The following is a 27,736-nucleotide window of genomic DNA, read 5'->3' on the forward strand; positions in this document are numbered from 1 at the left end:
TTTGTGCAAAATCTAGGAGTTTCCAGAGACGCGATAAATATGTCAGGGACTACATTTCTACTATCTGGGTTGAACACCTTATCCTTGGGAAAGTGTTCAGGTTCGTGTTCTCATGTGGAGGATGAAGCTGACCTCTGATCTCGTGCCGGCGATGGAGTATTCGTTTGGCTGGTATGATTTACTTTGGACCAGAGGAGGACTCCTTTTGATCATGGATTGTGTGCGCCGGTGAATGGCCCCTACCCCTGGAAAGGCGGAGCGGATCTGGACTTTGCAACCTTCAGCTATTGGCCGGTGGAAGCACGAGGGATACCGGCTGACGAATCAGAGTGTTCCGGGGCGGAGGACCAGCGGCCATGATCTTTCCGGAAGGCGGAGATTCAAACACATCTTAAAAAGACTGTTTTCAAACTATTCCATTGTTCTTGGGTAAATCTACGAGTAATTCGCATGTAACTTGTGCGTCAGTAGATCTTTACTTGAGAATCCAGATATCTGCATTGATGTTTTAATCTGTGCTTTAGAACTATTGTCAGGGAAATAAACTCAGTGTGTTTTTGAACCGGTTGAATCCTTGTTTGTTTTACCACTCTCGACTATCGAACACGCATGGATGGAAAGAACTGAGAAACGGACGATTTCTTTCCTTCAATTTGGTGACCTCAGGACGTGAAGTTGGGGGTGGATAAGAACGCAGACCAGACCGGTTGGACCACAACATAGTGGCTTATTACAAGAATACTGAGACTTTCGGCCGAAAGCGGGTGACGCACTCCCCCACGGGCTTGACTTCCCTTGAGGCCTCATAGAGTACGGTAAGCAGAAGCCTTTTATGAATTTCTGCGTATTGAATAACTCAAATCAAGGGGAAGTGGGGTGTGTGGGCAGCATAGCGCACCCGAATAAATACGTTTTGGGTTCACCCTCCCTAGAACAGCGGATTGACCGGTGGCAAATTATACACTTTGGGCGGCAGTAAAATTTTGAAAAATTGGACATTTATAAATTATGCAGGTTTTTCGTCTGTTCGGCCTGTACACACATTGAACGTTGGCAAATTGGGAGCTTGTGATATTTGGAGAGCAGTAAATTGACTAAGGTTTGCGTCTGTACAACCTGTTAAAAAATCCCTTACAAAAAACAGAGTTATTATAGGAACTAATTTTGCGCGTCTAGGATTTTCGGAAACACCAAGGAGGCTTCGGCCTCTACAAATTATTTTTTATAAACGGAGAGAAACCAAAGAAGGATTCAAAATAATCATGAATGGTGAATTTGATAGAGGAATTAAGGAAAATGGTGCATTTTATCCAGACAACTTCAAAGACAAAAACAAACGACTTGACTATGACGACAAAGACTTAACTGCTGATGAATGGATGGAAATGTATGAGATTTTGGAAAGACAGGTGTTGGCTGGAATAGAGAAGAAACAGAAGGATAAGGAGAAAGAGAAATTGCGTAAGGTATGGGCTCAGATGGATTTGAAACGGACTCGAAGTTGGATGGCATTTAGTCAACAATTAAGGCAGAAAGAGGATGTTATAGTAAAACAGTTTCAGGACTTGGATGAGAAGGTGCAAAAACAATCACGGAAAGAAAAAAGAGAAGCTAAGCAGAAGCAAAAGGAAGCTGACGAGACTAGGCGCACATTGCATCAACTGACCCTGGCTGCAACAGCGATGGCCACAATAAAAACAGAACAAGAAAGCCATAAACGTAGTGTGACACCGTCTTCCCCCAAGCTCCCTCTTCCAGGACTTTACCCCTCCCTTCCAGTAGGGACAGATTCCTCCCCTGTACCTTTCCCCCCCCCTTACAATTCACAGGAAATGTATCCAATGTTGAAAATATGTGGAGAAATCGCTTGCGACCTGGAGGAGGAATTGACCCCCCAAGAAAAGCACCACATAGTTTCCATGTTGCGGGAAAGACGAACCAGGATGGGTGAAGAAAGAGCAGACCCATTCCAAGACCTCATAAATCTACAAGCAGAACCCCCCTCTGCTCCCCGGGTAAGTGCAGATGAAAGCACAGATGTTTATCCTTCCCTTCACGGCTCTCCAGCTGCACCTAGAGGAGCTGCCTCAAGGGTCACTGACCCCAAAGGCAAACAATTCGTCCGCTGCTATGAGGACATGACTACACGTAAGGAGAAGGCTGTGGAGACTTTGGCAGGTCAGTATACATTACCAGGTGAGTTCAAAAAATATCACAGATTAATTTTTCCAGAACAGGATGTTGACAAATATGAGGAGGAAAAGGAGGAGAACGATGACGACGAATCACCTCCACACCAACCACGTCTCCTCACCTCAAATCAGGATTTGGATAAGGTAAGACGAGTGAAACACAGTATGACTTTAAGAAGTGGAACTAAACAGCACAGGGACGCAAAACATATGTTTCCTATGATAGCAACAGGAGCTGGTGTGCCTATTTATCAGCCACTCCCACTTAAGGATGTTTCAACACTGGCTGAACGTTTACCACGTGTGTCAAATGGAAGTCGCAATTTCCTCCAGCAATTATGCACAGTTATGCAAGGCCATGTTCCCTGTATGGGTGATTTAAGACAGATACTAGGTGTAACGGCCACAGTCACTGAGATCCAGTCTATTGAACAGCGTGCAGGTGTGCAGGACCACCCGGACTCCACTCTTTTAGTGGACGTTCAAGTTCCAGTTTTTACTGCAATCAGAGAACTTTTTCCAGATCCACAGATTGCAGCACCATCCAGCTTCCCCTACACTGGTAAGGAAGCCAACACACATTATTCTGAGTGTGTCCAGAAATGGACAGACAGCACAGGCAGAGATCCCAGCCTGTCACCTTCTGAAACGGTCATGTTTAGAACAGCGATCCTGGCAGGATTGCCGCAGGATCTGCAGGATTTATTAAAAGCAGACCCAGACTTGATGTCTGGTGATGAACCTAGATTTAAAAGACATTTGGATTATCATTGCAAATTATACTTGGAGAAAAAGGGCAAAGCAGAGGGAGAGGTTGAGCAACTGAGGACACAATTACTGAAACTTCAACTTGCACAGGCCAGAAAAGAATCCACTCAGGATAAAAAAGGTGTTAAAAAAGAGGATAACATGATGAGTTTAATCCCCTCAGAGCCAGCAGCAATGATGTGGCAGGCTCAGGCATTCAGAGGCCGGGGCAGGAGAAGGGCTGCATATTTTGGAGGACGTGGACCACCCAGGAGACCCCCCCCAGCAGCAGCTGGAGATGGATGCTTCATCTGTAGCGCTCCAGATCATTGGGTACAGAACTGCCCACAACGAGGTACCCAACAGCAACATGCACAGTCTAGGGGCCGAGGGCGACCTGGACAGCACCCACGACCGCTCCAAGCCCCTCCTCCACCGTGGAAAGAACCACAGGGGTGGCAAGTTGGACAATACCACTAGGGGTGCCCAGGAGGCTAGGAACCATTTGGTGATGCAGGAGCCATGGTCCCTTTCAAGCTCAGAGGTACTCCCATGATGGGACTGATAGACACTGGTGCCACCTGTTCCTCTATAAATTGTCAGTTGCCTCCATCTGCTCTGACAAATGAAAATATGAACCTTGTTGGCTTCTCTGGGAAACCCCAAAACCTGCAAAGAACTATTCCACTGACATTTCAACTGGCTGGTCAGACGGTGGAACATTCATTTGTGCATTCACCACAAACGCCTGTGAATCTGTTGGGACGGGACATTCTTGTCAAAACAGGAGCCAGCATCCTATGTTCTGCAGATGGGATACAGATCGCCTTCCCAAATGGACATGTTCTGGCTGGGTGCCATGCCACAGAGTATGACGGACAGTGGTTGTTGCAGCCTCAACCACAGCCAACCCCCACGGCAGACATCTACTGGGCCCTGCTCGATCCCGAGTCTTCTGACACGCCAGGTGTATTCCACGAATTCCAGGTATGGAAGCCATGGATTCTGTCTTTGAAGCCCTATTTTCCGCCTCTGGATGACCTGCACTGCACACTATATTATGACAGAGAGGATGATCAACTATATCAGGAAGCATTTCATCAGGTAGAAGGCCACACGTGGCATTTGAACTCCACTGATATATATATCGGCCCTGAGGGTGTAGCAGCTCATTGTGCATTAACACATTCACAAATGCAATGGTATCGGATGTCAAACACAGCGGTACCGCACATTTCATTAGCATTATCCCCTGGTTATGAGGCTCGGCAACTCGGGCCTATGACAAAAAGGGGAGTTAACAACACAGATTGGCAAAACTGTGCTCTTCCAGGTGTCCAATTTTCTCCCTCTACAAAAATGTACAGGATAACTTTGCCTTTAACGACGAACTCCGCAGTCCTGGAGCATGTGTGCATCGCCAGACATCATGGAAGAGAGATGACAGACCATGAAGATGCAGAGGTGATGTTAAAAACACTGCCTGCCTCTTTATGGTCCACAGGTCCATTTGATGTTGGTTCATGCTCTGCCGTCCCTCCGGTGGAGATTCAGGTAACTGCAGGAGCACAGGTGTTCAGACCGCAGTACCGATGGGTGCAGGAAGCAGATGCAGGGATGGAGGAAACTCTGACTGGGTTGTGGAACTCAGGTGTCATTGAGCATTCGCATTCTTCGTGGTGTACTCCTTTGAGACCGGTTTTAAAAGCAGATGGTAAAACTTATCGAATGGCACATGATTTAAGGGCTGTTAATGATGTAACCATCACTCCAGTCCTTCCTGTGCCTGATCCACATCGCATGCTTTCAACTTTAACCCCACAATGTGTGTGGTTCACTGCTATTGATTTAGCAAACGCCTTCTTTTGCATTCCATTACATGAGAACAGCAGACACCTCTTCGCATTTCAGTATAAAGGTGTCCGCTTGCAGTACACACGCTTGCCACAAGGATTTAAAAATTCTCCTGGCATTTTCAATCAATGTTTGAAGTCTCTTTTGCAGGATACTGTGCTTCCAGAGGGATGTGTTTTGTTGATGTATGTTGATGATCTTCTGCTCGCAGCTCCAACTGCGGACACCTGTCTTCAGGCAACAAAAGATCTTCTCCTGAAGCTGTATGATTTGGGTTTCAAAGTCTCTCAGAAGAAACTGCAATGTTGCAGAAGGGAAGTCACATTTTTAGGCAGAACTGTTTCCAGCACAGGATCATCGATGTCCACAGAACATAGAATGTCTATTTTGCAGCATAAACGTCCAGAGACAGTAAGAGAAATGTTGGCATTTTTGGGTCTTTGTGGTTACAGCAGACATTTTCTTCCTTGTTTTGTGGAGCGCACTGCCCCCTTGAGGTCAATGATTAAAGAAAAGGGTGCAACTAACCTCGCGGCTGTGCTGGACTGGACCCCAGTGACTGATGAGATTTTTGTAACATTAGTGCAAGACATGGCATGCGCTGCTGCTCTCGCAGCCCCAGATTATACTCAGCCATTTTTTCTCGATGCTACAATGACGCCCACAGTTGTTAATGCTGTTCTTTTCCAGAAAAATCAGGGCAGACGGGATGTGCTAATGTATTGTAGCATCTCCCTGGATGCCGTTGAAGCCCGTTCGCCACTATGTACTCGTTATGCTGCAGGTTTGGCGAAAGTGATTCTCAAAACAGCACACATCGTGATGTCACATCCGTTGATAATTTTGACGGAGCACTCAGTCACATCATATGTTGCGTCATCATCTTTCACGCTATCGTCTTTAAGACAGACGAGGCTGCTGAAAACTCTGACAGCTCCGAACATTCAGTACCAACACACTGGCATTAATATGTCAGAGGGAATTTCTATGGATCCTCATTCTTGCTCTGTAGCTGTGGCGAAAGAACTGCGAACCAGGCCAGATCTGGAAACGAAGCCTCTTCCAGAAGGAAGAATTCTCTTTACAGATGGTTGCTGTTTTCGCTCAACATCTGGAACTCTGCAGGCAGCGGCTGCTGTGGTGGAGTGCTCTAAAGGTGAGTTCATCACCCTAACATCACAAATTTTGACAGTTAAACCATCGGCCCAAGCAGCAGAGGTCTTGGCTCTGTGCTTGGCCCTTGAAGCTGCACCTGGAGAACTGGTAACAGTATACTCTGACTCTGCTTATGCAGTGTCGGCTGCATTGTTAGATCTTGCTGCATGGAAGAGGAACTGTTTTCTTACAGCGAGAGGGGAGCCTATCGCTCATAAGGACCTGATGCAGCGCCTGGAGCTTGCACTGCAACTGCCTTCCAGAGTGGCTGTGGTCAAAGTTCCAGGTCACAGTAAAGGTAACACCCTGACAACACGAGGAAATAACGCTGCTGACGCGGCTGCTAAGGCAGCAGCAGGGTACACCCCCACACATCAAATGGTGAGTGTTTACACACCACCTGAGCTGTTGGACAGCCCCACACATGATGACCTGGTGACCCTGCAATCCACAACCTCGCCAGAGCAGAAATCATACTGGCTTCAAAAGGGTGCCGTGAGATCATCAGATGGCTTGTGGGTGGGTCCATATGGTCAGCCTGTGGTACCAGACGGACCTCTTCTTCAACGCATCCTCAAGGAAAGCCATGGTCCAGCGCATCTGGGACCATCTATCATGATGACAAAGCTGCTCATGTGGTGGCACCCCAGGTTGCGTGATGTCTGTCATGATTATGTGGACAACTGTACAGTGTGTCAGTCCTGTAATGTTAGGCCCACCCTCAAACCTATGCTAGGGAGTTTTGACTCTGCCCCCTGGCCAGGAGCCGAGGTTGTGATTGACTACACTGACATGATCAACCCCGTGCAAGGTAAGCGATATTTGCTTGTTGTTGTTGATTCTTTTTCAGGGTGGCCTGAAGCTTATCCTTGCAAAAGAGAGGACTCCATCTCAGTGATCAAAGCACTGGTAAATCACTACATACCCACACATGGTTTTCCTGCTAAAATCAGATCTGATAATGGGACTCATTTTAACGGTAAGCACCTCCAGCAAGTTGAAGCCTCTCTTGGATTGCAACATAAGTTTGGTTGTGTTTACCATCCTTCTTCACAGGGCTCTGTGGAACGCATGAATCGCACGCTCAAAGAAAAATTGGCAAAAATATGCACCTCAACTAATATAGATTGGGTTACTGCTCTTCCTCTAGCTTTGTTAGCCGTCAGACAATCCGTAAATCACAGAACAGGTTTCTCTCCGTTCGAACTTTTGACCGGTAGATTAATGCCAGGTCCTTCGTCGACTATTAGACCCTTAGACGACGCCCACTCACCCAATAGGTCCTTGGTTACCTATTGGAAGTTGTTGCATGCTTTTGCCTCCACTTTTTCTGCGCAGGTTAAGGATAAGGACGAGCCTCCAGCTGAACCACCAGGTGATAACCTGGCTGACTGGACTCGCGTGTACCTGAAAGCGTTCAAAAGGAAGTGGTCAGAACCAAGGTGGACGGGTCCTTATCGTGTCACGGCTCGAACGACGTCTGCTGTGCAGCTGCAGGGCAGAGACAATAAGTGGTATCATTACTCGATGTTGCGACCTTGCTATTCACAGGACAGTGGACAGGACGCCTGATTGACCTTGACGGTGCACAGGACTGTTTGTTGTTTTTTGTGTTTACTTCATTTTATATTTTTACTTCATTTTATATTTTTACTTCGATTTATGTTTTTACTTCAATTTCTATTTTTGCTTTAGATTAGGATTTTTACATTCAATTTCGATTTTTGGATTCAACTTATTTTTTCTATAATTTTGTCTAGTTTTGTATTTTGTGTTTTGCCCCTGTCTGCCTTTGCGATGTTTCCTTCTACTACTGGCCTGGGCCTTCCTCAGGCCAAGAGAGGGAAATGGACATGGGGAGTTATCAGTTTTGTTATATTTTTCCTATTTCTTTTATGGATCTTCTTCCTTGATTTACCTGAGATTCGAGCTAATCGTACTAAATATAACCTGACTCAATCCCATAGGCAGACTGCTACAGGACGTAACAGAACAAGGCGAAGTACATTTTATGATGCCTGGACGTATACCAGGGAAGCTGAACAACTCATGTGTGGCCCTCTTCCGCCCCCTTTAGGGTTCCCGTATTTTTGCTACAATCCCAATTGGACACTAGATGTGTTAATTATAGCACCAAGGGACAGTTTCAGACATAACCACTGGGGAACAGCAAGTAAGTGGCGAGGCTATCACTGGTACATTCGGGGATTGTTGGGGGATGGAGGATGGGGATCAATATTTAGATCCACAGCAGAATCATCTTGGAGGAAAGGTTCCTATGGGTGGACACCCCGAGCTCGTGAGTGGTCCAGAATAATTTCTAATTTTACTGTTTCAGATTCGTTTTTCACTTTCCGTGTTAACACCACTGGTCAGCCTTTCCCTGTTTCTACACAGGGTTACATCACTTTTTGCTCACGATTGCTCATTTGTGCATGGGCAAATGGAAAAGATCCGTGTTGGCAGATTATGTTTTGTCCAGACTTTAATGCTACCACCACCACTCTCTTACGGACAGGATTAGGCTTCAGTCCAGTCAAACAGGTAAAAATCATAGAAGGAACTCCTTCCACAGATAATTGGTTCCAGATTGTGACAGGTATCAGCGGGGAAGCCAACAACTGGTTGCTGATGGTCGAACAAGCAGCAAATGTAATAAAGGAAGACTGTGTTGTGTGTATGGGACCCCGTCCTTTGTTACGTGTGGTTCCCGCAGCAGTTCCAGCAGAATGTGTCGCTGACTTAATGACTAGCACAATTCCTTTTAGCCCGGACTGTCGGAAACTGGATCGCTTTTATCCTCTGGCCCCCAGCGATAAAAGTAAGCCTGTTTTTGACCGACGTGTGGCCCCTCAAAATTTCTCATGTTTCGTGTTACGTAATGGAAATGGTAGTCGATTTATAGGTAATGTTACTGACAATTGGTGTAATGACACACAAGTTCTGACTCATTTCCAGCCACTCTCACGAGCGGATATTTGGATATGGTGTGGCACAAATCAAATATTTGACAGATTACCCCTGAATGCCGCCGGACGGTGTGCATTGGTCACTTTGATCTTACCCGTTTTTATTCAACCCACAGCTTTGACAGGTGTCGCACCCCCGCTGACCCACCAGCCTACCTGGAGACGGTCCAAGCGTGACACGGGCTGGATGGGCCAGAATGATCCGACATACATTGACTCTCTTGGTGTCCCTAGAGGCGTTCCAGATGAGTATAAATTAGTGAATCAGGTGGCTTCTGGGTTTGAGAGTATTCTCTTATGGATTACCCCTAATAAAAACGTTGACAGAATTAACTACATCCATTACAATGTTCAGAAGTTAGGCAATTACACTGTTGCAGGTTTTGAAGCTGTGCATGAACAATTGAAGGCCACCTCCCTCATGGCATTCCAAAACAGAATTGCATTAGATATGTTATTGGCGGAGAAATCTGGTGTTTGTGGTATTTTTGGTGATCAGTGTTGTACTTTTATTCCCAATAATACGCAAGCTGGTGGTAAGTTGACAGTGGCTATTGACGGTATGCGCACATTAAATAAGAAAATGAAGGACCATTCAGGTGTTGACACATCCATGTGGGATGACTGGATGAAAGTGTTTGGTCCCTGGAAAAATTTGATCTCCTCTATTCTTGTTGCAGTTGCCGTCTTTACAGCTATTCTCACTCTGTGTGGTTGTTGCTGCATTCCCTGCATTAGGTCACTTCTGACACGCCTCATAGAGAAGGCGGTGGGCGACAAGGATCGTGAGCATGGGCAATATGCCATGTTGCCTGTCAGTGATCCTTTTCCCCCACCCCAGCTGTCAACTCAGTTTGTGTGATTTTGTTCTGCCTTAACATGTCTCGCATTCCTCCCCCTTAATTCCAGGTGTTCTTTTGCTTTACAGGAACTGTTAACTTTTTTACGGTTATGCTTTTTTACTATTTGAATTTGAATTACACTGAATTAGACTTTGAATTTGTTTTATTTACTTTATTTACTACTTTAGTTTTTGTACTGTGTAACTTTTATTAATGACATTGTGCCAAGGGGTTAGGTCGATCTTGTGAGCATGGGCATCCTTAGGGGTGGTTGTCGCAGGAGCACGGAACCGTCGCGAGACTTTTCCTGTCAGACTACACACTGAATGTTTAACTGATGCTCCAGACAGGTTTCGCTCGCACGTTCATGCATGGACGCCTAACTCCTTTGAAATATTTTGTGTTCCAGATTGTGCGGGCTTTAGACCACAGCTGTCAGGTTAGGTTAGGTTTGTAATGTTTTGTTGTTTTTGAGTGTTGTAGTGTTAAGTCTTTTAGGTGATCACACATTGTGTGATCAAGAGAGGGAAATGTAGAAAATGTATGTTTTAATATCTTATTCTTCATTATGTTATAGCTTTATCTTTAGTGTGAAGTGAACTCATTTTGAACTCATCAGGACTTATTTTCCAGTGACCTTCACTTGTGCTTTGTAGTTGCAGCAGCAACTAGGACTTCTTTGTGCAAAATCTAGGAGTTTCCAGAGACGCGATAAATATGTCAGGGACTACATTTCTACTATCTGGGTTGAACACCTTATCCTTGGGAAAGTGTTCAGGTTCGTGTTCTCATGTGGAGGATGAAGCTGACCTCTGATCTCGTGCCGGCGATGGAGTATTCGTTTGGCTGGTATGATTTACTTTGGACCAGAGGAGGACTCCTTTTGATCATGGATTGTGTGGGCCGGTGAATGGCCCCTACCCCTGGAAAGGCGGAGCGGATCTGGACTTTGCAACCTTCAGCTATTGGCCGGTGGAAGCACGAGGGATACCGGCTGACGAATCAGAGTGTTCCGGGGCGGAGGACCAGCGGCCATGATCTTTCCGGAAGGCGGAGATTCAAACACATCTTAAAAAGACTGTTTTCAAACTATTCCATTGTTCTTGGGTAAATCTACGAGTAATTCGCATGTAACTTGTGCGTCAGTAGATCTTTACTTGAGAATCCAGATATCTGCATTAATTTTTTAATCTGTGCTTTAGAACTATTGTCAGGGAAATAAACTCAGTGTGTTTTTGAACCGGTTGAATCCTTGTTTGTTTTACCACTCTCGACTATCGAACACGCATGGATGGAAAGAACTGAGAAACGGACGATTTCTTTCCTTCAGTTCAAATCTGAGTAGAACCTTAAAACCCAACCCACTCTCAATGCTTGTTACATGGATCTACACATTTCACTGCATCAAACCAATAGATTAAAAACCACACACAGCCCAGGAAATGCTCAAATTTTATTGGCTTCTTGCAACGAAATTAATTCCCCAAAAAAATTCTATGCACTTCCCTGTTAATCCACAAAAATAAAGTACATAATTTTTTTTTTACAAATAACATTTATTCAAATCATAAATCGTAATCTTGGTCAGCTAGTTTTCTATCTCATTTCATGAATTCATTCATTATTTCCCAGTTATAACAATTTTCTTTATCAAAAACTGCAGTTGCTTATAGGGTTCTATGGTGTAATGGTTAGCACTCTGGACTCTGAATCCAGTAGTCTGAGTTCAAATTTCAGTAGAACCTTGAAACCCAACCCACTCTCAATGCTTGTTACAGGGATCTTCACATTTCACTGCATCAAACCAATAGATTAAAAACCACACACAGCCCAGAACATGCCTCCATTTTATTGGCTTCTTGGAACGAAATTGTTAATTCCCAAAAAATATTCTATGCACTTCCCTGTTAATGTATTTTTTTTGACAAATAACATTTATTTAAATCATAAATCGTAATCTTGGTCAGCTAATTTTCTAATTCATTTCATGAATTCATTCATTATTTCCAAGTTATAACAATTTTCCTTATCAAAAACTGCAGTTGCTCATAGGGTTCTATGGTGTAATGGTTAGCACTCTGGACTCTGAATCCAGTAGTCTGAGTTCAAATTTCAGTAGAACCCTGAAACCCAACCCACTCTCAATGCTTGTTACAGGGATCTTCACATTTCACTGCATCAAACCAATAGATTAAAAACCACACACAGCCCAGAACATGCCTCCATTTTATTGGCTTCTTGGAACGAAATTGTTAATTCCCAAAAAATATTCTATGCACTTCCCTGTTAATGTATTTTTTTTGACAAATAACATTTATTTAAATCATAAATCGTAATCTTGGTCAGCTAATTTTCTAATTCATTTTATGAATTCATTCATTATTTCCCAGTTATAACAATTTTCCTTTTCAAAAACTGCAGTTTCTCATAGGGTTCCATGGTGTAATGGTTAGCACTCTGGATTTTGAATCCAGTAGTCTGCGTTCAAATCTCAGTAGAATCTTGAAACTCTACTTATGTGTGTTTTTTACATGGATGTACACATTTCACTGCATCAAACCAATAGATTAAAAACCACACACAGCCCAGAACATGCCTCCATTTTATTGGCTTCTTGCAACAAAATTGTTAATTCCCAAAGAATATTTTATGCACTTCCCTGTTAATCTACATATAAAGTAAAATTTTTTTTTTTACAAACAACATTTACTTAAATCATAAATCTTAATATTGGTCAGCTAGTTTTCTATTTCATTTCATGAATTCATTCATTATTTCCCAGTTATAACAATTTTCCTTTTCAAAAACTGCAGTTTCTCATAGGGTTCCATGGTGTAATGGTTAGCACTCTGGATTTTGAATCCAGTAGTCTGCGTTCAAATCTCAGTAGAATCTTGAAACTCTACTTATGTGTGTTTTTTACATGGATGTACACATTTCACTGCATCAAACCAATAGATTAAAAACCACACACAGCCCAGAACATGCCTCCATTTTATTGGCTTCTTGCAACAAAATTGTTAATTCCCAAAGAATATTTTATGCACTTCCCTGTTAATCTACATATAAAGTACTTTTTTTTTTTTTTTTACAAACAACATTTACTTAAATCATAAATCTTAATATTGGTCAGCTAGTTTTCTATTTCATTTCATGAATTCATTCATTATTTCCCAGTTATAACAATTTTCCTTATCAAAAACTGCAGTTGCTTATAGGGTTCTATGGTGTAATGGTTAGCACTCTGGACTCTGAATCCAGTAGTCTGAGTTCAAATTTCAGTAGAACCTTGAAACCCAACCCACTCTCCATGCTTGTTACATGGATCTACACATTTCACTGCATCAAACCAATAGATTAAAAACCACACACAGCCCAGAACATGCCTCCATTTTATTGGCTTCTTGCAACGAAATTGTTAATTCCAAAAAATATTTTATGCAATTCCCTGTTAATGTATTTTTTTTTTGACGAATAACATTTATTTAAATCATAAATCGTAATCTTGGTCCGCTAATTTTCTAATTCATTTCATGAATTCATTCATTATTTCCCAGTTATAACAATTTTCCTTATCAAAAACTGCAGTTGCTAATAGGGTTCTATAGTGTAATGGTTAGCACTCTGGTCTTTGAATCCAGTAGTCTGAGTTCAAATCTCAGTAGAACCTTAAAACCCAACCCACTCTCAATGCTTGTTACATGGACTTATACATTTCACTGCATCAAACCAATAGATTAAAAACCACACACAGCCCAGAAAATGCTCTCATTTTATTGGCTTCTTGCAACGAAATTGTTAATTCCCAAAAAATATTCTATGCACTTCCCTGTTAATGTTTTTTTTTGACAAATAACATTTATTTAAATCATAAATCGTAATCTTGGTCAGCTAATTTTCTAATTCATTTCATGAATCCATTCATTATTTCCCAGTTATAACAATTTTCCTTATCAAAAACTGCAGTTGCTAATAGGGTTCTATGGTGTAATGGTTAGCACTCTGGTCTTTGAATCCAGTAGTCTGAGTTCAAATCTGAGTAGAACCTTAAAACCCAACCCACTCTCAATAGTTTTTACATGGATCTACACATTTCACTGCATCAAACCAATAGATTAAAAACCACACACAGCCCAGGAAATGCTCACATTTTATTGGCTTCTTGCAACGAAATTAATTCCCCAAAAAAATTCTATGCACTTCCCTGTTAATCCACAAAAATAAAGTACATAATTTTTTTTTACAAATAACATTTATTCAAATCATAAATCTTAATCTTGGTCAGCTAGTTTTCTATCTCATTTCATGAATTCATTCATTATTTCCCAGTTATAACAATTTTCCTTATCAAAAACTGCAGTTGCTCATAGGGTTCTATGGTGTAATGGTTAGCACTCTGGACTCTGAATCCAGTAGTCTGAGTTCAAATCTCAGTAGAACCTTAAAACCCAACCCACTCTCAATGCTTGTTACATGGACTTATACATTTCACTGCATCAAACCAATAGATTAAAAACCACACACAGCCCAGAAAATGCCTGCATTTTATTGGCTTCTTGCAACGAAATTGTTAATTCCAAAAAATATTCTATGCAATTCCCTGTTAATGTATTTTTTTTTGACGAATAACATTTATTTAAATCATAAATCGTAATCTTGGTCCGCTAATTTTCTAATTCATTTCATGAATTCATTCATTATTTCCCAGTTATAACAATTTTCCTTATCAAAAACTGCAGTTGCTCATAGGGTTCTATGGTTTAATGGTTAGCACTCTGGACTCTGAATCCAGTAGTCTGAGTTCAAATCTCAGTAGAACCTTGAAACCCAACCCACTCTCCATGCTTGTTACATGGATCTTCACATTTCACTGCATCAAACCAATAGATTAAAAACCACACACAGCCCAGAACATGCCTCCATTTTATTGGCTTCTTGCAACGAAATTGTTAATTCCCAAAAAATATTCTATGCACTTCCCTGTTAATGTATTTTTTTTTGACAAATAACATTTATTTAAATCATAAATCTTAATCTTGGTCAGCTAATTTTCTAATTCATTTCATGAATTCATTCAATATTTTCACGATATAACAATTTTCCTTATCAAAAACTGCTGTTGCTCATAGGGTTCTATGTTGTAATGGTTAGCACTCTGGTCTTTGAATCCAGTAGTCTGAGTTCAAATATCTGTAGAACCTTAAAACTCAACCCACTCTCCATCCTCGTTAGATGGATCTACACATTTCACTGCATCAAACCAATAGATTAAAAACCACACACAGCCCAGAAAATGCTCACATTTTATTGCCATCTTGCAACGAAATTAATTCCCCCCAAAAATTCTATGCACTTCCCTGTTAATCCACAAAAATAAAGTACATAATTCTTTTTTTACAAATAACATTTATTCAAATCATAAATCGTCATCTTGGTCAGCTAGTTTTTTATCTCATTTCATGAATTCATTCATTATTTCCCAGTTATAACAATTTTCCTTATCAAAAACTGCAGTTGCTCATAGGGTTCTATGGTGTAATGGTTAGCACTCTGGACTCTGAATCCAGTAGTCTGAGTTCAAATTTCAGTAGAACCTTAAAACCCAACCCACTCTCCATGCTTGTTAGATGGATCTTCACATTTCACTGCATCAAACCAATAGATTAAAAACCACACACAGCCCAGAAAATGCCTGCATTTTATTGGCTTCTTGCAACGAAATTGTTAATTCCAAAAAATATTCTATGCAATTCCCTGTTAATGTATTTTTTTTTTGACGAATAACATTTATTTAAATCATAAATCGTAATCTTGGTCCGCTAATTTTCTAATTCATTTCATGAATTCATTCATTATTTCCCAGTTATAACAATTTTCCTTATCAAAAACTGCAGTTGCTCATAGGGTTCTATGGTGTAATGTTTAGCACTCTGGACTCTGAATCCAGTAGTCTGAGTTCAAATCTCAGTAGAACCTTGAAACCCAACCCACTCTCAATGCTTGTTACAGGGATCTTCACATTTCACTGCATCAAACCAATAGATTAAAAACCACACACAGCCCAGAAAATGCCTGCATTTTATTGGCTTCTTGCAACGAAATTGTTAATTCCAAAAAATATTCTATGCAATTCCCTGTTAATGCATTTTTTTTTTGACAAATAACATTTATTTAAATCATAAATCGTAATCTTGGTCAGCTAATTTTCTAATTCATTTCATGAATTCATTCATTATTTCCCAGTTATAACAATTTTCCTTATCAAAAACTGCAGTTGCTTATAGGGTTCTATGGTGTAATGGTTAGCACTCTGGACTCTGAATCCAGTAGTCTGAGTTCAAATTTCAGTAGAACCTTGAAACCCAACCCACTCTCCATGCTTGTTACATGGATCTACAAATTTCACTGCATCAAACCAATAGATTAAAAACCACACACAACCCAGAACATGCCTCCATTTTATTGGCTTCTTGCAACGAAATTGTTAATTCCAAAAAATATTCTATGCAATTCCCTGTTAATGTATTTTTTTTTGACGAATAACATTTATTTAAATCATAAATCGTAATCTTGGTCCGCTAATTTTCTAATTCATTTCATGAATTCATTCATTATTTCCAAGTTATAACAATTTTCCTTATCAAAAACTGCAGTTGCTCATAGGGTTCTATGGTGTAATTGTTAGCACTCTGGACTCTGAATCCAGTAGTCTGAGTTCAAATTTCAGTAGAACCTTAAAACTCAACCCACTCTCCATCCTCGTTAGATGGATCTACACATTTCACTGCATCAAACCAATAGATTAAAAACCACACACAGCCAAGAAAATGCTCTCATTTTATTGCCTTCTTGCAACGAAATTAATTCCCCCCAAAAATTCTATGCACTTCCCTGTTAATCCACAAAAATAAAGTACATAATTCTTTTTTTACAAATAACATTTATTCAAATCATAAATCGTCATCTTGGTCAGCTAGTTTTCTAATTCATTTCATGAATTCATTCATTATTTCCCAGTTATAACAATTTTCCTTATCAAAAACTGCAGTTGCTCATAGGGTTCTATGGTGTAATGGTTAGCACTCTGGACTCTGAATCCAGTAGTCTGAGTTCAAATTTCAGTAGAACCTTAAAACCCAACCCACTCTCCATGCTTGTTAGATGGATCTTCACATTTCACTGCATCAAACCAATAGATTAAAAACCACACACAGCCCAGAAAATGCCTGCATTTTATTGGCTTCTTGCAACGAAATTGTTAATTCCAAAAAATATTCTATGCAATTCCCTGTTAATGTATTTTTTTTTTGACGAATAACATTTATTTAAATCATAAATCGTAATCTTGGTCCGCTAATTTTCTAATTCATTTCATGAATGTATTCATTATTTCCCAGTTATAACAATTTTCCTTTTCAAAAACTGCAGTTTCTCATAGGGTTCCATGGTGTAATGGTTAGCACTCTGGATTTTGAATCCAGTAGTCTGTGTTCAAATCTCAGTAGAATCTTGAAACTCTACTTATGTTTTTTTTACATGGATGTACACATTTCACTGCATCAAACCAATAGATTAAAAACCACACACAGCCCAGAACATGCCTCCATTTTATTGGCTTCTTGCAACAAAATTGTTAATTCCCAAAGAATATTTTATGCACTTCCCTGTTAATCTACATATAAAGTACTTTTTTTTTTTTTTTACAAACATTTACTTAAATCATAAATCTTAATATTGGTCAGCTATTTTCTATTTCATTTCATGAATTCATTCATTATTTCACAGTTATAACAATTTTCCTTATCAAAAACTGCAGTTGCTCATAGGGTTCTATGGTGTAATGGTTAGCACTCTGGACTCTGAATCCAGTAGTCTGAGTTCAAATTTCAGTAGAACCTTAAAACTCAACCCACTCTCCATCCTCGTTAGATGGATCTACACATTTCACTGCATCAAACCAATAGATTAAAAACCACACACAGCCCAGAAAATGCCTGCATTTTATTGGCTTCTTGCAACGAAATTGTTAATTCCAAAAAATATTCTATGCAATTCCCTGTTAATGTATTTTTTTTTTGACAAATAACATTTATTTAAATCATAAATCGTAATCTTGGTCAGCTAATTTTCTAATTCATTTCATGAATTCATTCATTATTTCACAGTTATAACAATTTTCCTTATCAAAAACTGCAGTTGCTCATAGGGTTCTATGGTGTAATGGTTAGCACTCTGGACTCTGAATCCAGTAGTCTGAGTTCAAATTTCAGTAGAACCTTAAAACTCAACCCACTCTCCATCCTCGTTAGATGGATCTACACATTTCACTGCATCAAACCAATAGATTAAAAACCACACACAGCCCAGAAAATGCCTGCATTTTATTGGCTTCTTGCAACGAAATTGTTAATTCCAAAAAATATTCTATGCAATTCCCTGTTAATGTATTTTTTTTTTGACAAATAACATTTATTTAAATCATAAATCGTAATCTTGGTCAGCTAATTTTCTAATTCATTTCATGAATTCATTCATTATTTCCCAGTTATAACAATTTTCCTTATCAAAAACTGCAGTTGCTCATAGGGTTCTATGGTGTAATGGTTAGCACTCTGGACTCTGAATCCAGTAGTCTGAGTTCAAATCTCAGTAGAACCTTGAAACCCAACCCACTCTCAATGCTTGTTACAGGGATCTTCACATTTCACTGCATCAAACCAATAGATTAAAAACCACACACAGCCCAGAACATGCCTCCATTTTATTGGCTTCTTGCAACGAAATTGTTAATTCCCAAAAAATATTCTATGCACTTCCCTGTTAATGTATTTTTTTTGACAAATAACATTTATTTAAATCATAAATCGTAATCTTGGTCAGCTAATTTTCTAATTCATTTCATGAATTCATTCATTATTTCCAAGTTATAACAATTTTCCTTTTCAAAAACTGCAGTTGCTCATAGGGTTCTATGGTGTAATGGTTAGCACTCTGGACTCTGAATCCAGTAGTCTGAGTTCAAATCTCAGTAGAACCTTATAACCCAACCCACTCTCCATCATTGTTATATCTTCTTCTTTCTCTTTCGGCTTTTCCCATCAGGGGTCGCCACAGCGAATCATCCTTTTCCACCTCACTCTATCATGGACATCTTCTACCCTAACATTAGCCAACTTCATGTCCTCTGTTAAGACATCCATGTATCTCCTCTTTGGCCGTCCTCTTGCCCTCCTGCCAGGCAGCTCCATCTCCAACATCCTTCTACCAATATATCCACTATCCCTCCTCTGAACATGTCCAAACCATCTCAGTCTGGCTTCTCTGACTTTGTCGCTAACACAGGCAACATGAGCCGTCCCTCTGATGTACTCGTTCCTTATCCTGTCTAACCTGGTCACTCCTAAGGAGAACCTCAACATCTTCATCTCCGCTACCTCCAAATCATCTTCTTGTCTCTGTCTCACTGCTACCGTCTCTAACCCATAGAGCAGAGCTGGTCTCACCACTGTCTTGTACACCTTTCCTTTGAGTCTTGCTGACACTCTTCTGTCACACAACACTCCTGACACTTTCCTCCACCCGCTCCAACCTGCCTGCACTCGCCTCTTCACCTCTTTTCCACACTCCCCATCACACTGAACTGTTGACCCCAAGTACTTAAACTCCTGCACCTTCTTCACCTCAGCCCCCTGTAACCTAACGCTTCTACCTTGATCCCTCTCGTTCAGACACATGTATTCTGTCTTACTACGACTGACCTTCATGCCTCTTCTTTCCAGAGCAAACTTCCACCTCTCTAGCTGTTCCTCCACCTGCTCTCTACTCTCACTGCAAATTACAATGTCATCCGCAAACATCATTGTCCAGGGAGATTCCTGTCTTACCTCGTCTGTCAGCCTGTCCATCAGCATAGCAAACAAAAAAGGACTCAAAGCTGATCCTTGGTGTAGTCCCACCTCCACCTTGAACTCCTCTGTCTGACCTACAGCACATCTCACCACCGTCATACTTCTCTCATACATGTCCTGAACTACTCTGACATACTTCTCTGCCACTCCAGACGACCTCATACAGTACCACAGCTCCTCCCTCGGCACCCTGTCATATGCCTTCTCTAAATCTACGAACACACAATGCAGCTCCTTCTGACCTTCTCTGTACTTTTCCATCAACATTCTCAAAGCAAAAATGGCATCAGTGGTGCTCTTACGGGGCATGAAACCATACTGCTGCTCACAAATCTCCACCTTCTTCCTAAGCCTGGCTTCCACTACTCTTTCCCACAGCTTCATTGTGTGGCTCATCAACTTTATTCCTCTATAGTTGCTGCAGTTCTGCGTGTCACCCTTGTTCTTAAAGATCGGAACCAGAACGCTTCTCCTCCATTCCTCAGGCATCTTCTCACTCTCTAAAATCCTATTGAACAACCTCGTTAGAAATTCCACTGCTGTCTCTCCTAAGCACTTCCATACCTCCACAGGTACGTCATCAGGACCAACGGCCTTTCCGCTCTTCATCCTTTTCAGAGCCTTCCTAACCTCATCCTTTCCAATATCTGCTACTTCCTGCTCCACAACAACCACATCTTCCTCCCTTCTTTCCCTGTCATTTTCCACGTTCATCAGCTCCTCAAAATACTCCTTCCATCTTTTCTGTACACTCTCCTGGGTTGTTAGCACCTTTCCATCTCTGTCCTTAATCACCCTTATCTGTAGCACGTCCTTCCCATCTCTGTCTCTCTGTCTGGCTAGCCTGTACAAGTCCTTCTCTCCTTCCTTTGTGTCTAACCTGTCATATAGCTCATCGTAAGCCTTCTGTTTGGCCTTTGCCACCTCTCTCTTCACTCTACGCTGCGCTTCCTTGTACTCCTGTCTACATTCCTCAGTCCTTTCTACATCCCACTTCTTTTTAGCCAACCTCTTCCTCTGGACGCATTCCTGTACTTCCTCATTCCACCACCAAGTCTCTTTACCGTCTTTCCTCTTTCCAGATGACACACCTAGCACCTTCCTACCTGTTTCCCTGATAATCTCTGCTGTAGTTTCCCAGTCATCTGGAAGCTCATCCTGACCACCCAGGACCTGTCTCAACATCTGCCTAAATTCCTCACAAGTTTCTTCATTCTGTAGCTTCCACCACTTGGTCTTCTTTTCTGTTTTCCCTCTCTTCTTCTTCCTGACCTCCAGAGTCATTTTACACACCACCATGCGGTGCTGTCTGGCTACACTCTCTCCTACTACCACTTTGCAGTCATTAACCTCTCTCAAATGACCTCGTCTACATAGGATGTAGTCCACCTGAGTACTCCTACCTCCACTTCTGTATGTCACTCTATGTTCCTCTCTCTTCTGGAAGTAAGTGTTGACTACAGCCATTTCCATCCTCTTCGCAAAGTCCACCACCATCTGTCCCTCCAGATTCCTTTCCTTCACACCAAACCTGCCCATCACCTCCTCATCACCTCTATTGCCCTCACCAACATGCCCATTAAAGTCTGCTCCAATAACAACTCTCTCTCCTCTGGGGATACCCTCTATGACCTCATCCAACTCACTCCAGAATCTCTCCTTCACTTCTAACTCACAGCCAACCTGTGGCGCATACCCACTGACTACATTCACCATCACCCCTTCGATTTCTAACTTTAGGCTCATCATCCTGTCTGAGACTCTTTTCACCTCTAGAACACTGTTTACAAACTCCCCCTTCAGAGTCACACCTACCCCGTTTCTCTTCCTATCAACACCATGATAGAACAGTTTGTATCCTCCTCCAATACTACGTGCCTTGCTGCCCTTCCACCTTGTCTCCTGCACACACAGTACATCTACCTTCCTTCTCTCCATCATGTCTGCCAGCTCTCTGCCTTTCCCTGTCATTGTGCCAACGTTAAGAGTCCCTATTCTCAAACCTATGTTCCTGCCTTTTCCCTTCTCTCTCTGGCCATGGGCCCTTCTGCCTCCCCTCTTTCTTCGACCAACAGTAGTCAAATTTCCACCGACACCCTGTAGGTTAACAGCATCGGTGGCGGTCGTTGTTAACCCGGGCCTCGACCGATCCGGTATGTCTAAAGTGTTGTGGATGATTCGCATGGTTATTTTGGCAATTTTTACGCCGGATGCCCTTCCTGACGCAACCCTCTCTATTTATCCGGGCTTGGGACCGGCACAGAGGCAACTGGCTTGCAACCCCTGTGGCTAGATTGTTATATCATTGTTATATGGATATACACATTTCACTGCATCAAACCAATAGATTAAAAACCACACACAGCCCAGAAAATGCTCTCATTTTATTGGCTTCTTGCAACGAAATTGTTAATTCCCAAAAAATATTCTATGCACTTCCCTGTTAATGTTTTTTTTTTGACAAATAACATTTATTTAAATCATAAATCGTAATCTTGGTCAGCTAATTTTCTAATTCATTTCATGAATTTATTCATTATTTCCCAGTTATAACAATTTTCCTTTTCAAAAACTGCAGTTTCTCATAGGGTTCCATGGTGTAATGGTTAGCACTCTGGATTTTGAATCCAGTAGTCTGCGTTCAAATCTCAGTAGAATCTTGAAACTCTACTTATGTGTGTTTTTTACATGGATGTACACATTTCACTGCATCAAACCAATAGATTAAAAACCACACACAGCCCAGAACATGCCTCCATTTTATTGGCTTCTTGCAACAAAATTGTTAATTCCCAAAGAATATTTTATGCACTTCCCTGTTAATCTACATATAAAGTACTTTTTTTTTTTTTTTTTTACAAACAACATTTACTTAAATCATAAATCTTAATATTGGTCAGCTAGTTTTCTATTTCATTTCATGAATTCATTCATTATTTCCCAGTTATAACAATTTTCCTTATCAAAAACTGCAGTTGCTTATAGGGTTCTATGGTGTAATGGTTAGCACTCTGGACTCTGAATCCAGTAGTCTGAGTTCAAATTTCAGTAGAACCTTGAAACCCAACCCACTCTCCATCATTGTTACATGGATCTACACATTTCACTGCATCAAACCAATAGATTAAAAACCACTCACAGCCCAGAACATGCCTCCATTTTATTGGCTTCTTGCAACGAAATTGTTAATTCCAAAAAATATTCTACGCAATTCCCTGTTAATGTATTTTGTTTTGACGAATAACATTTATTTAAATCGTAAATCTCTGTGTGGGGTGGGTGGTGCCGGGCCTGGGGTGTCGGCGCCTCCGGGGGTGGGCCCCTGGGCTGGGTGGCCCTGGCCCCTTTGCTGGGGGTGGGCTGGGGGACGGCTGTTTGACCACCGGGGGACAGTCTACCAGCTGTCCCCAACTTACCCCCTTCCTTATATAACCTCATATTAGGGTGAGGGGGTGGGGGGTTTAGCCTGCGATGCGCCTTGGGGGGGGGCTACTTGGGAGTGGCCCCCCTCCTATGGTTGCCGTATGGAGTGGGCCCCCCCTCTTTCGGTTTTATTTGCACCTTAGACACGTAGGGTCCTTGGTAGGGGGGGTGCCTGGACATCACTGCAAGCAAGCAGCAGATGTCCTCCTGGCACCCTACCCGCCAATTTTAACCGCACCTTAGACATTTAGGGCCCCTTGGTGTGGAGGGTGAGGGGACATCACTGTGAGTAATCAGGAGATGTCCCCTTAGTGCCCTACTCGCCAATTTTAACTGCACCCCCCTTAGTACACACACCCCTCCCCCTTCAATATATACATTCAAACATAAACACACACACATGCACACAAACACCCTCTCAAACACCCATACACGCACACACATTTTACAAGGAAGGTGGGACCTGGGTCCATCTGTCCCCTACCCCGTCCCTGGTGGGGGGTGCGGGCCTCTTGGCGATGGCGGCCGTGTCCCTTGGGTGCCGGCTCCCTGGGCCCGGCGGTGCTCTCTCCGCGCGGTGGGGGGGTTCATATTACACCTGAGCCGGGGGTGTTCGTGTCCCTGGGGGGTGGGTCCTGGTCCTTGCCCCTGGGCGCTGGGCCCCGCCAAACTTCCAACATGGCCGAGCCTGGTCGGGCCATATTTATAACATCCCTTATGGGCCGCCCTTTTTTCCCCGGGGTTCCCCCCTCCTGGGCGGGGGCGGCGGGCCCCTGCCTTGCTCCTACCTGGACCAACCGTGGGCCGGGTGGGTGGCTGCCTGGAGTGCGGAGCGGGTCTCCCTTGGGGGGTCCTGGCTCGTACCTGGGGTCGGGGCGGGGGGATGCCCGGAACTCCTGGGTGGTGGTGGGGTGCTCGTCTGGGGCTGTGGGCGTCCCTCTCCGGTGGGGCCCTGCGTTGGGCTCTTCCGGTGCGGCGGGGGGCTGCTTTCCTGGCTGGGCTGGGGCGGCGCTCTCTTTCCCTCTGCGCCTCCCTGCTCTCTGGCTCTGGGGGCCTCGCGGCGGTCCTGCTGGCCCTGGCCTGGGTGGCGGTCTTGGTCGCCCGGGGGGCGGTTGTTCCCTGCCTGTTCCCGTGTGGCGCTGGGGGAATTCCGGCTGCCGCTGCTGCTGCGGCGGGGGTGTGGGTGTGGGGGTGGCTGGGCGCTCCTCCTCCTTCTTTTCACATTCCACCATCCATTTTAGAAGAACATAAACACTCACCTGAGCACAGGTGTTAGCTCACCTTTGCACTAATAGTTTGCATGATTGAATGAATGAAAGATTTCACACTAGTTGGTTTAAAGGCATAGGTATGCGTTCGTGAACACTATCTGTTTTGTGTGCATGCTGACATGTGGACATTTCTGCGGCTAGCAGGTGTGTTGATAATATTTGAGTGTGTGTGAACAGGCCCCGCCCTTTTTGTACTACATTTGAACCGTACCGTAACGATAAACAACCAGTAAACCTGTCTGCTCTATGCTGCTTCATGGTCTTACCCCCCTTCCCCTCCTATTATCACCCTCCTACCCCCCCCTCTCTCTAACGTCCCTCTCTCTTGTTCCCCTCTTTCCTTTTCCGTCCGGTCCAACACCAAAGATTTTCAAACATGATTGAAATTAATAAAGTTTGGCCTCAATTACAAAAGGGGTTTATTCAGACATACCTTTGGTTTGTCTGAAGATGAATAACCCCTCTTGTTAGAATAAAATATGTCCAACACAAGAGGCCCTCAGCTCTCATCTGTTTGCCTAGCTGTTGGACAGGACAAGTTAAAAAAGAAAAAAAAAAAAAAAAAAAAAAAAAAAAAAAAAAAAAAAAAAAAATCATAAATCGTAATCTTGGTCCGCTAATTTTCTAATTCATTTCATGAATTCATTCATTATTTCCCAGTTATAACAATTTTCCTTATCAAAAACTGCAGTTGCTAATAGGGTTCTATGGTGTAATGGTTAGCACTCTGGTCTTTGAATCCAGTAGTCTGTGTTCAAATCTCAGTAGAACCTTAAAACCCAACCCACTCTCAATGCTTGTTACATGGACTTATACATTTCACTGCATCAAACCAATAGATTAAAAACCACACACAGCCCAGAAAATGCTCTCATTTTATTGGCTTCTTGCAACGAAATTGTTAATTCCCAAAAAATATTCTATGCACTTCCCTGTTAATGTTTTTTTTTGACAAATAACATTTATTTAAATCATAAATCGTAATCTTGGTCAGCTAATTTTCTAATTGATTTCATGAATTCATTCATTATTTCCCAGTTATAACAATTTTCCTTATCAAAATCTGCAGTTGTTAGTTGGGTTCTATGGTGTAATGGTTAGCACTCTGGACTTTGAATCCAGTAGGCTGAGTTCAAATCTCAGTAGAACCTTGAAACCCAACCCACTCTCCATCCTTGTTACATGGATCTTCACATTTCACTGCATCAAACCAACAGATTAAAAACCACACACAGCCCAGAACATGCCTCCATTTAATTGGCTTCTTGCAACAAAATTGTTAATTCCCAAAAAATATTCTATGCACTTCCCTGTTAATCTACAAAAATAATATAACATAATTTTTTTTTAACAAATAAAATTTATTCAAATCATAAATCGTAATCTCGGTCAGCTAGTTTTCTATCTCATTTCATGAATTCATTCATTATTTCCCAGTTATAACAATTTTCCTTATCAAAAACTGCAGTTGCTCATAGGGTTCTATGGTGTAGTGGTTAGCACTCTGGACTCTGAATCCAGTAGTCTGAGTTCAAATCTCAGTAGAACATTGAAACCCAACCCACTCTCCATGCTTGTTACATGGACTTATACATTTCACTGCATCAAACCAATAGATTAAAAACCACACACAGCCCAGAAAATGCCTGCATTTTATTGGCTTCTTGCGACGAAATTGTTAATTCCAAAAAATATTCTATGCAATTCCCTGTTAATCCACAAAAATAAACTACATAATTTTTTTTTACAAATAACATTTATTTAAATCATAAATCATAATCTTGGTCAGCTAATTTTCTAATTCATTCCATGAATTGATTTGATATTTCAAAGTTATAACAGTTTTCCTTATCAAAAACTGCAGTTGCTCATAGGGTTCTATGGTGTAATGGTTAGCACTCTGGACTCTGAATCCAGTAGTCTGAGTTCAAATCTCAGTAGAACCTTAAAACCCAACCCACTCTCCATGCTTGTTAGATGGATCTTCACATTTCACTGCATCAAACCAATAGATTAAAAACCACACACAGCCCAGAAAATGCTCTTATTTTATTGGCTTCTTGCAACGAAATTGTTAATTCCCAAAAAATATTCTATGCACTTCCCTGTTAATGTTTTTTTTTTGACAAATAACATTTATTTAAATCATAAATCGTAATCTTGGTCAGCTATTTTTCTAATTCATTTCATGAATTCATTCATTATTTCCCAGTTATAACAATTTTCCTTTTCAAAAACTGCAGTTTCTCATAGGGTTCCATGGTGTAATGGTTAGCACTCTGGATTTTGAATCCAGTAGTCTGCGTTCAAATCTCAGTAGAATCATGAAACTCTACTTATGTGTGTTTTTTACATGGATGTACACATTTCACTGCATCAAACCAATAGATTAAAAACCACACACAGCCCAGAACATGCCTCCATTTTATTGGCTTCTTGCAACAAAATTGTTAATTCCCAAAGAATATTTTATGCACTTCCCTGTTAATCTACATATAAAGTACATTTTTTTTTTTTTTTTACAAACGACATTTACTTAAATCATAAATCTTAATATTGGTCAGCTAGTTTTCTATTTCATTTCATGAATTCATTCATTATTTCCCAGTTATAACAATTTTCCTTATCAAAAACTGCAGTTGCTCATAGGGTTCTATGGTGTAATGGTTAGCACTCTGGACTCTGAATCCAGTAGTCTGAGTTCAAATCTCAGTAGAACCTTAAAACCCAACCCACTCTCAATGCTTGTTACATGGACTTTTACATTTCACTGCATCAAACCAATAGATTAAAAACCACACACAGCCCAGAAAATGCCTGCAGTTTATTGGCTTCTTGCAACGAAATTGTTAATTCCAAAAAATATTCTATGCAATTCCCTGTTAATGTATTTTTTTTTGACGAATAACATTTATTTAAATCATAAATCGTAATCTTGGTCCACTAATTTTCTAATTCATTTCATGAATTCATTCATTATTTCCCAGTTATAACAATTTTCCTTATCAAAAACTGCAGTTGCTCATAGGGTTCTATGGTGTAATGGTTAGCACTCTGGACTCTGAATCCAGTAGTCTGAGTTCAAATTTCAGTAGAACCTTGAAACCCAACCCACTCTCAATGCTTGTTACAGGGATCTTCACATTTCACTGCATCAAACCAATAGATTAAAAACCACACACATCCCAGGAAATGCTCACATTTTATTGGCTTCTTGCAACGAAATTAATTCCCCAAAAAAATTCTATGCACTTCCCTGTTAATCCACAAAAATAAAGTACATAATTTTTTTTTACAAATAACATTTATTCAAATCATAAATCGTAATCTTGGTCAGCTAGTTTTCTATCTCATTTCATGAATTCATTCATTATT

General features: G+C 41.5%; 1 protein-coding gene and 17 non-coding genes across 18 annotated transcripts; all 18 read left to right on the forward strand.

Annotated features, from left to right (window-relative positions):
- Positions 1 to 1,262: 1,262 nt before the first annotated feature.
- Positions 1,263 to 10,999, forward strand: LOC144992515 (uncharacterized). Its single transcript, XM_078949205.1, has 2 exons — positions 1,263 to 2,754; positions 4,444 to 10,999. Exons 1-2 carry the CDS (start codon positions 1,263 to 1,265, stop codon positions 7,518 to 7,520), a joined length of 4,569 nt encoding a protein of 1,522 aa, XP_078805331.1. The 3' UTR covers positions 7,521 to 10,999.
- Positions 11,000 to 11,432: 433 nt separating this feature from the next.
- Positions 11,433 to 11,504, forward strand: trnaq-cug (transfer RNA glutamine (anticodon CUG)). Its single transcript has one exon. It is a non-coding gene; the product is annotated as a tRNA-Gln (tRNA).
- Positions 11,505 to 12,977: 1,473 nt separating this feature from the next.
- Positions 12,978 to 13,049, forward strand: trnaq-cug (transfer RNA glutamine (anticodon CUG)). The gene has a single exon. It is a non-coding gene; the product is annotated as a tRNA-Gln (tRNA).
- A 308-nt stretch (positions 13,050 to 13,357) lies between these two features.
- On the forward strand, positions 13,358 to 13,429 carry trnaq-uug (transfer RNA glutamine (anticodon UUG)). Its single transcript has one exon. It is a non-coding gene; the product is annotated as a tRNA-Gln (tRNA).
- Positions 13,430 to 14,129: 700 nt separating this feature from the next.
- On the forward strand, positions 14,130 to 14,201 carry trnaq-cug (transfer RNA glutamine (anticodon CUG)). Its single transcript has one exon. It is a non-coding gene; the product is annotated as a tRNA-Gln (tRNA).
- A 1,082-nt stretch (positions 14,202 to 15,283) lies between these two features.
- On the forward strand, positions 15,284 to 15,355 carry trnaq-cug (transfer RNA glutamine (anticodon CUG)). The gene has a single exon. It is a non-coding gene; the product is annotated as a tRNA-Gln (tRNA).
- A 688-nt stretch (positions 15,356 to 16,043) lies between these two features.
- On the forward strand, positions 16,044 to 16,115 carry trnaq-cug (transfer RNA glutamine (anticodon CUG)). The gene has a single exon. It is a non-coding gene; the product is annotated as a tRNA-Gln (tRNA).
- Positions 16,116 to 16,817: 702 nt separating this feature from the next.
- Positions 16,818 to 16,889, forward strand: trnaq-cug (transfer RNA glutamine (anticodon CUG)). The gene has a single exon. It is a non-coding gene; the product is annotated as a tRNA-Gln (tRNA).
- A 696-nt stretch (positions 16,890 to 17,585) lies between these two features.
- Positions 17,586 to 17,657, forward strand: trnaq-cug (transfer RNA glutamine (anticodon CUG)). Its single transcript has one exon. It is a non-coding gene; the product is annotated as a tRNA-Gln (tRNA).
- Positions 17,658 to 17,965: 308 nt separating this feature from the next.
- trnaq-cug (transfer RNA glutamine (anticodon CUG)) lies at positions 17,966 to 18,037 on the forward strand. Its single transcript has one exon. It is a non-coding gene; the product is annotated as a tRNA-Gln (tRNA).
- A 308-nt stretch (positions 18,038 to 18,345) lies between these two features.
- Positions 18,346 to 18,417, forward strand: trnaq-cug (transfer RNA glutamine (anticodon CUG)). Its single transcript has one exon. It is a non-coding gene; the product is annotated as a tRNA-Gln (tRNA).
- A 307-nt stretch (positions 18,418 to 18,724) lies between these two features.
- Positions 18,725 to 18,796, forward strand: trnaq-cug (transfer RNA glutamine (anticodon CUG)). The gene has a single exon. It is a non-coding gene; the product is annotated as a tRNA-Gln (tRNA).
- A 3,856-nt stretch (positions 18,797 to 22,652) lies between these two features.
- On the forward strand, positions 22,653 to 22,724 carry trnaq-cug (transfer RNA glutamine (anticodon CUG)). The gene has a single exon. It is a non-coding gene; the product is annotated as a tRNA-Gln (tRNA).
- A 2,716-nt stretch (positions 22,725 to 25,440) lies between these two features.
- Positions 25,441 to 25,512, forward strand: trnaq-uug (transfer RNA glutamine (anticodon UUG)). The gene has a single exon. It is a non-coding gene; the product is annotated as a tRNA-Gln (tRNA).
- A 327-nt stretch (positions 25,513 to 25,839) lies between these two features.
- trnaq-cug (transfer RNA glutamine (anticodon CUG)) lies at positions 25,840 to 25,911 on the forward strand. The gene has a single exon. It is a non-coding gene; the product is annotated as a tRNA-Gln (tRNA).
- A 324-nt stretch (positions 25,912 to 26,235) lies between these two features.
- Positions 26,236 to 26,307, forward strand: trnaq-cug (transfer RNA glutamine (anticodon CUG)). The gene has a single exon. It is a non-coding gene; the product is annotated as a tRNA-Gln (tRNA).
- Positions 26,308 to 27,010: 703 nt separating this feature from the next.
- On the forward strand, positions 27,011 to 27,082 carry trnaq-cug (transfer RNA glutamine (anticodon CUG)). The gene has a single exon. It is a non-coding gene; the product is annotated as a tRNA-Gln (tRNA).
- Positions 27,083 to 27,389: 307 nt separating this feature from the next.
- Positions 27,390 to 27,461, forward strand: trnaq-cug (transfer RNA glutamine (anticodon CUG)). Its single transcript has one exon. It is a non-coding gene; the product is annotated as a tRNA-Gln (tRNA).
- Positions 27,462 to 27,736: the final 275 nt, after the last annotated feature.

This window comes from Oryzias latipes, chromosome 6 (genome assembly GCF_053564925.1).
Source record: "Oryzias latipes strain Hd-rR chromosome 6, Olatipes_Hd-rR_3.1".
NCBI lineage: Eukaryota > Metazoa > Chordata > Actinopteri > Beloniformes > Adrianichthyidae > Oryzias > Oryzias latipes.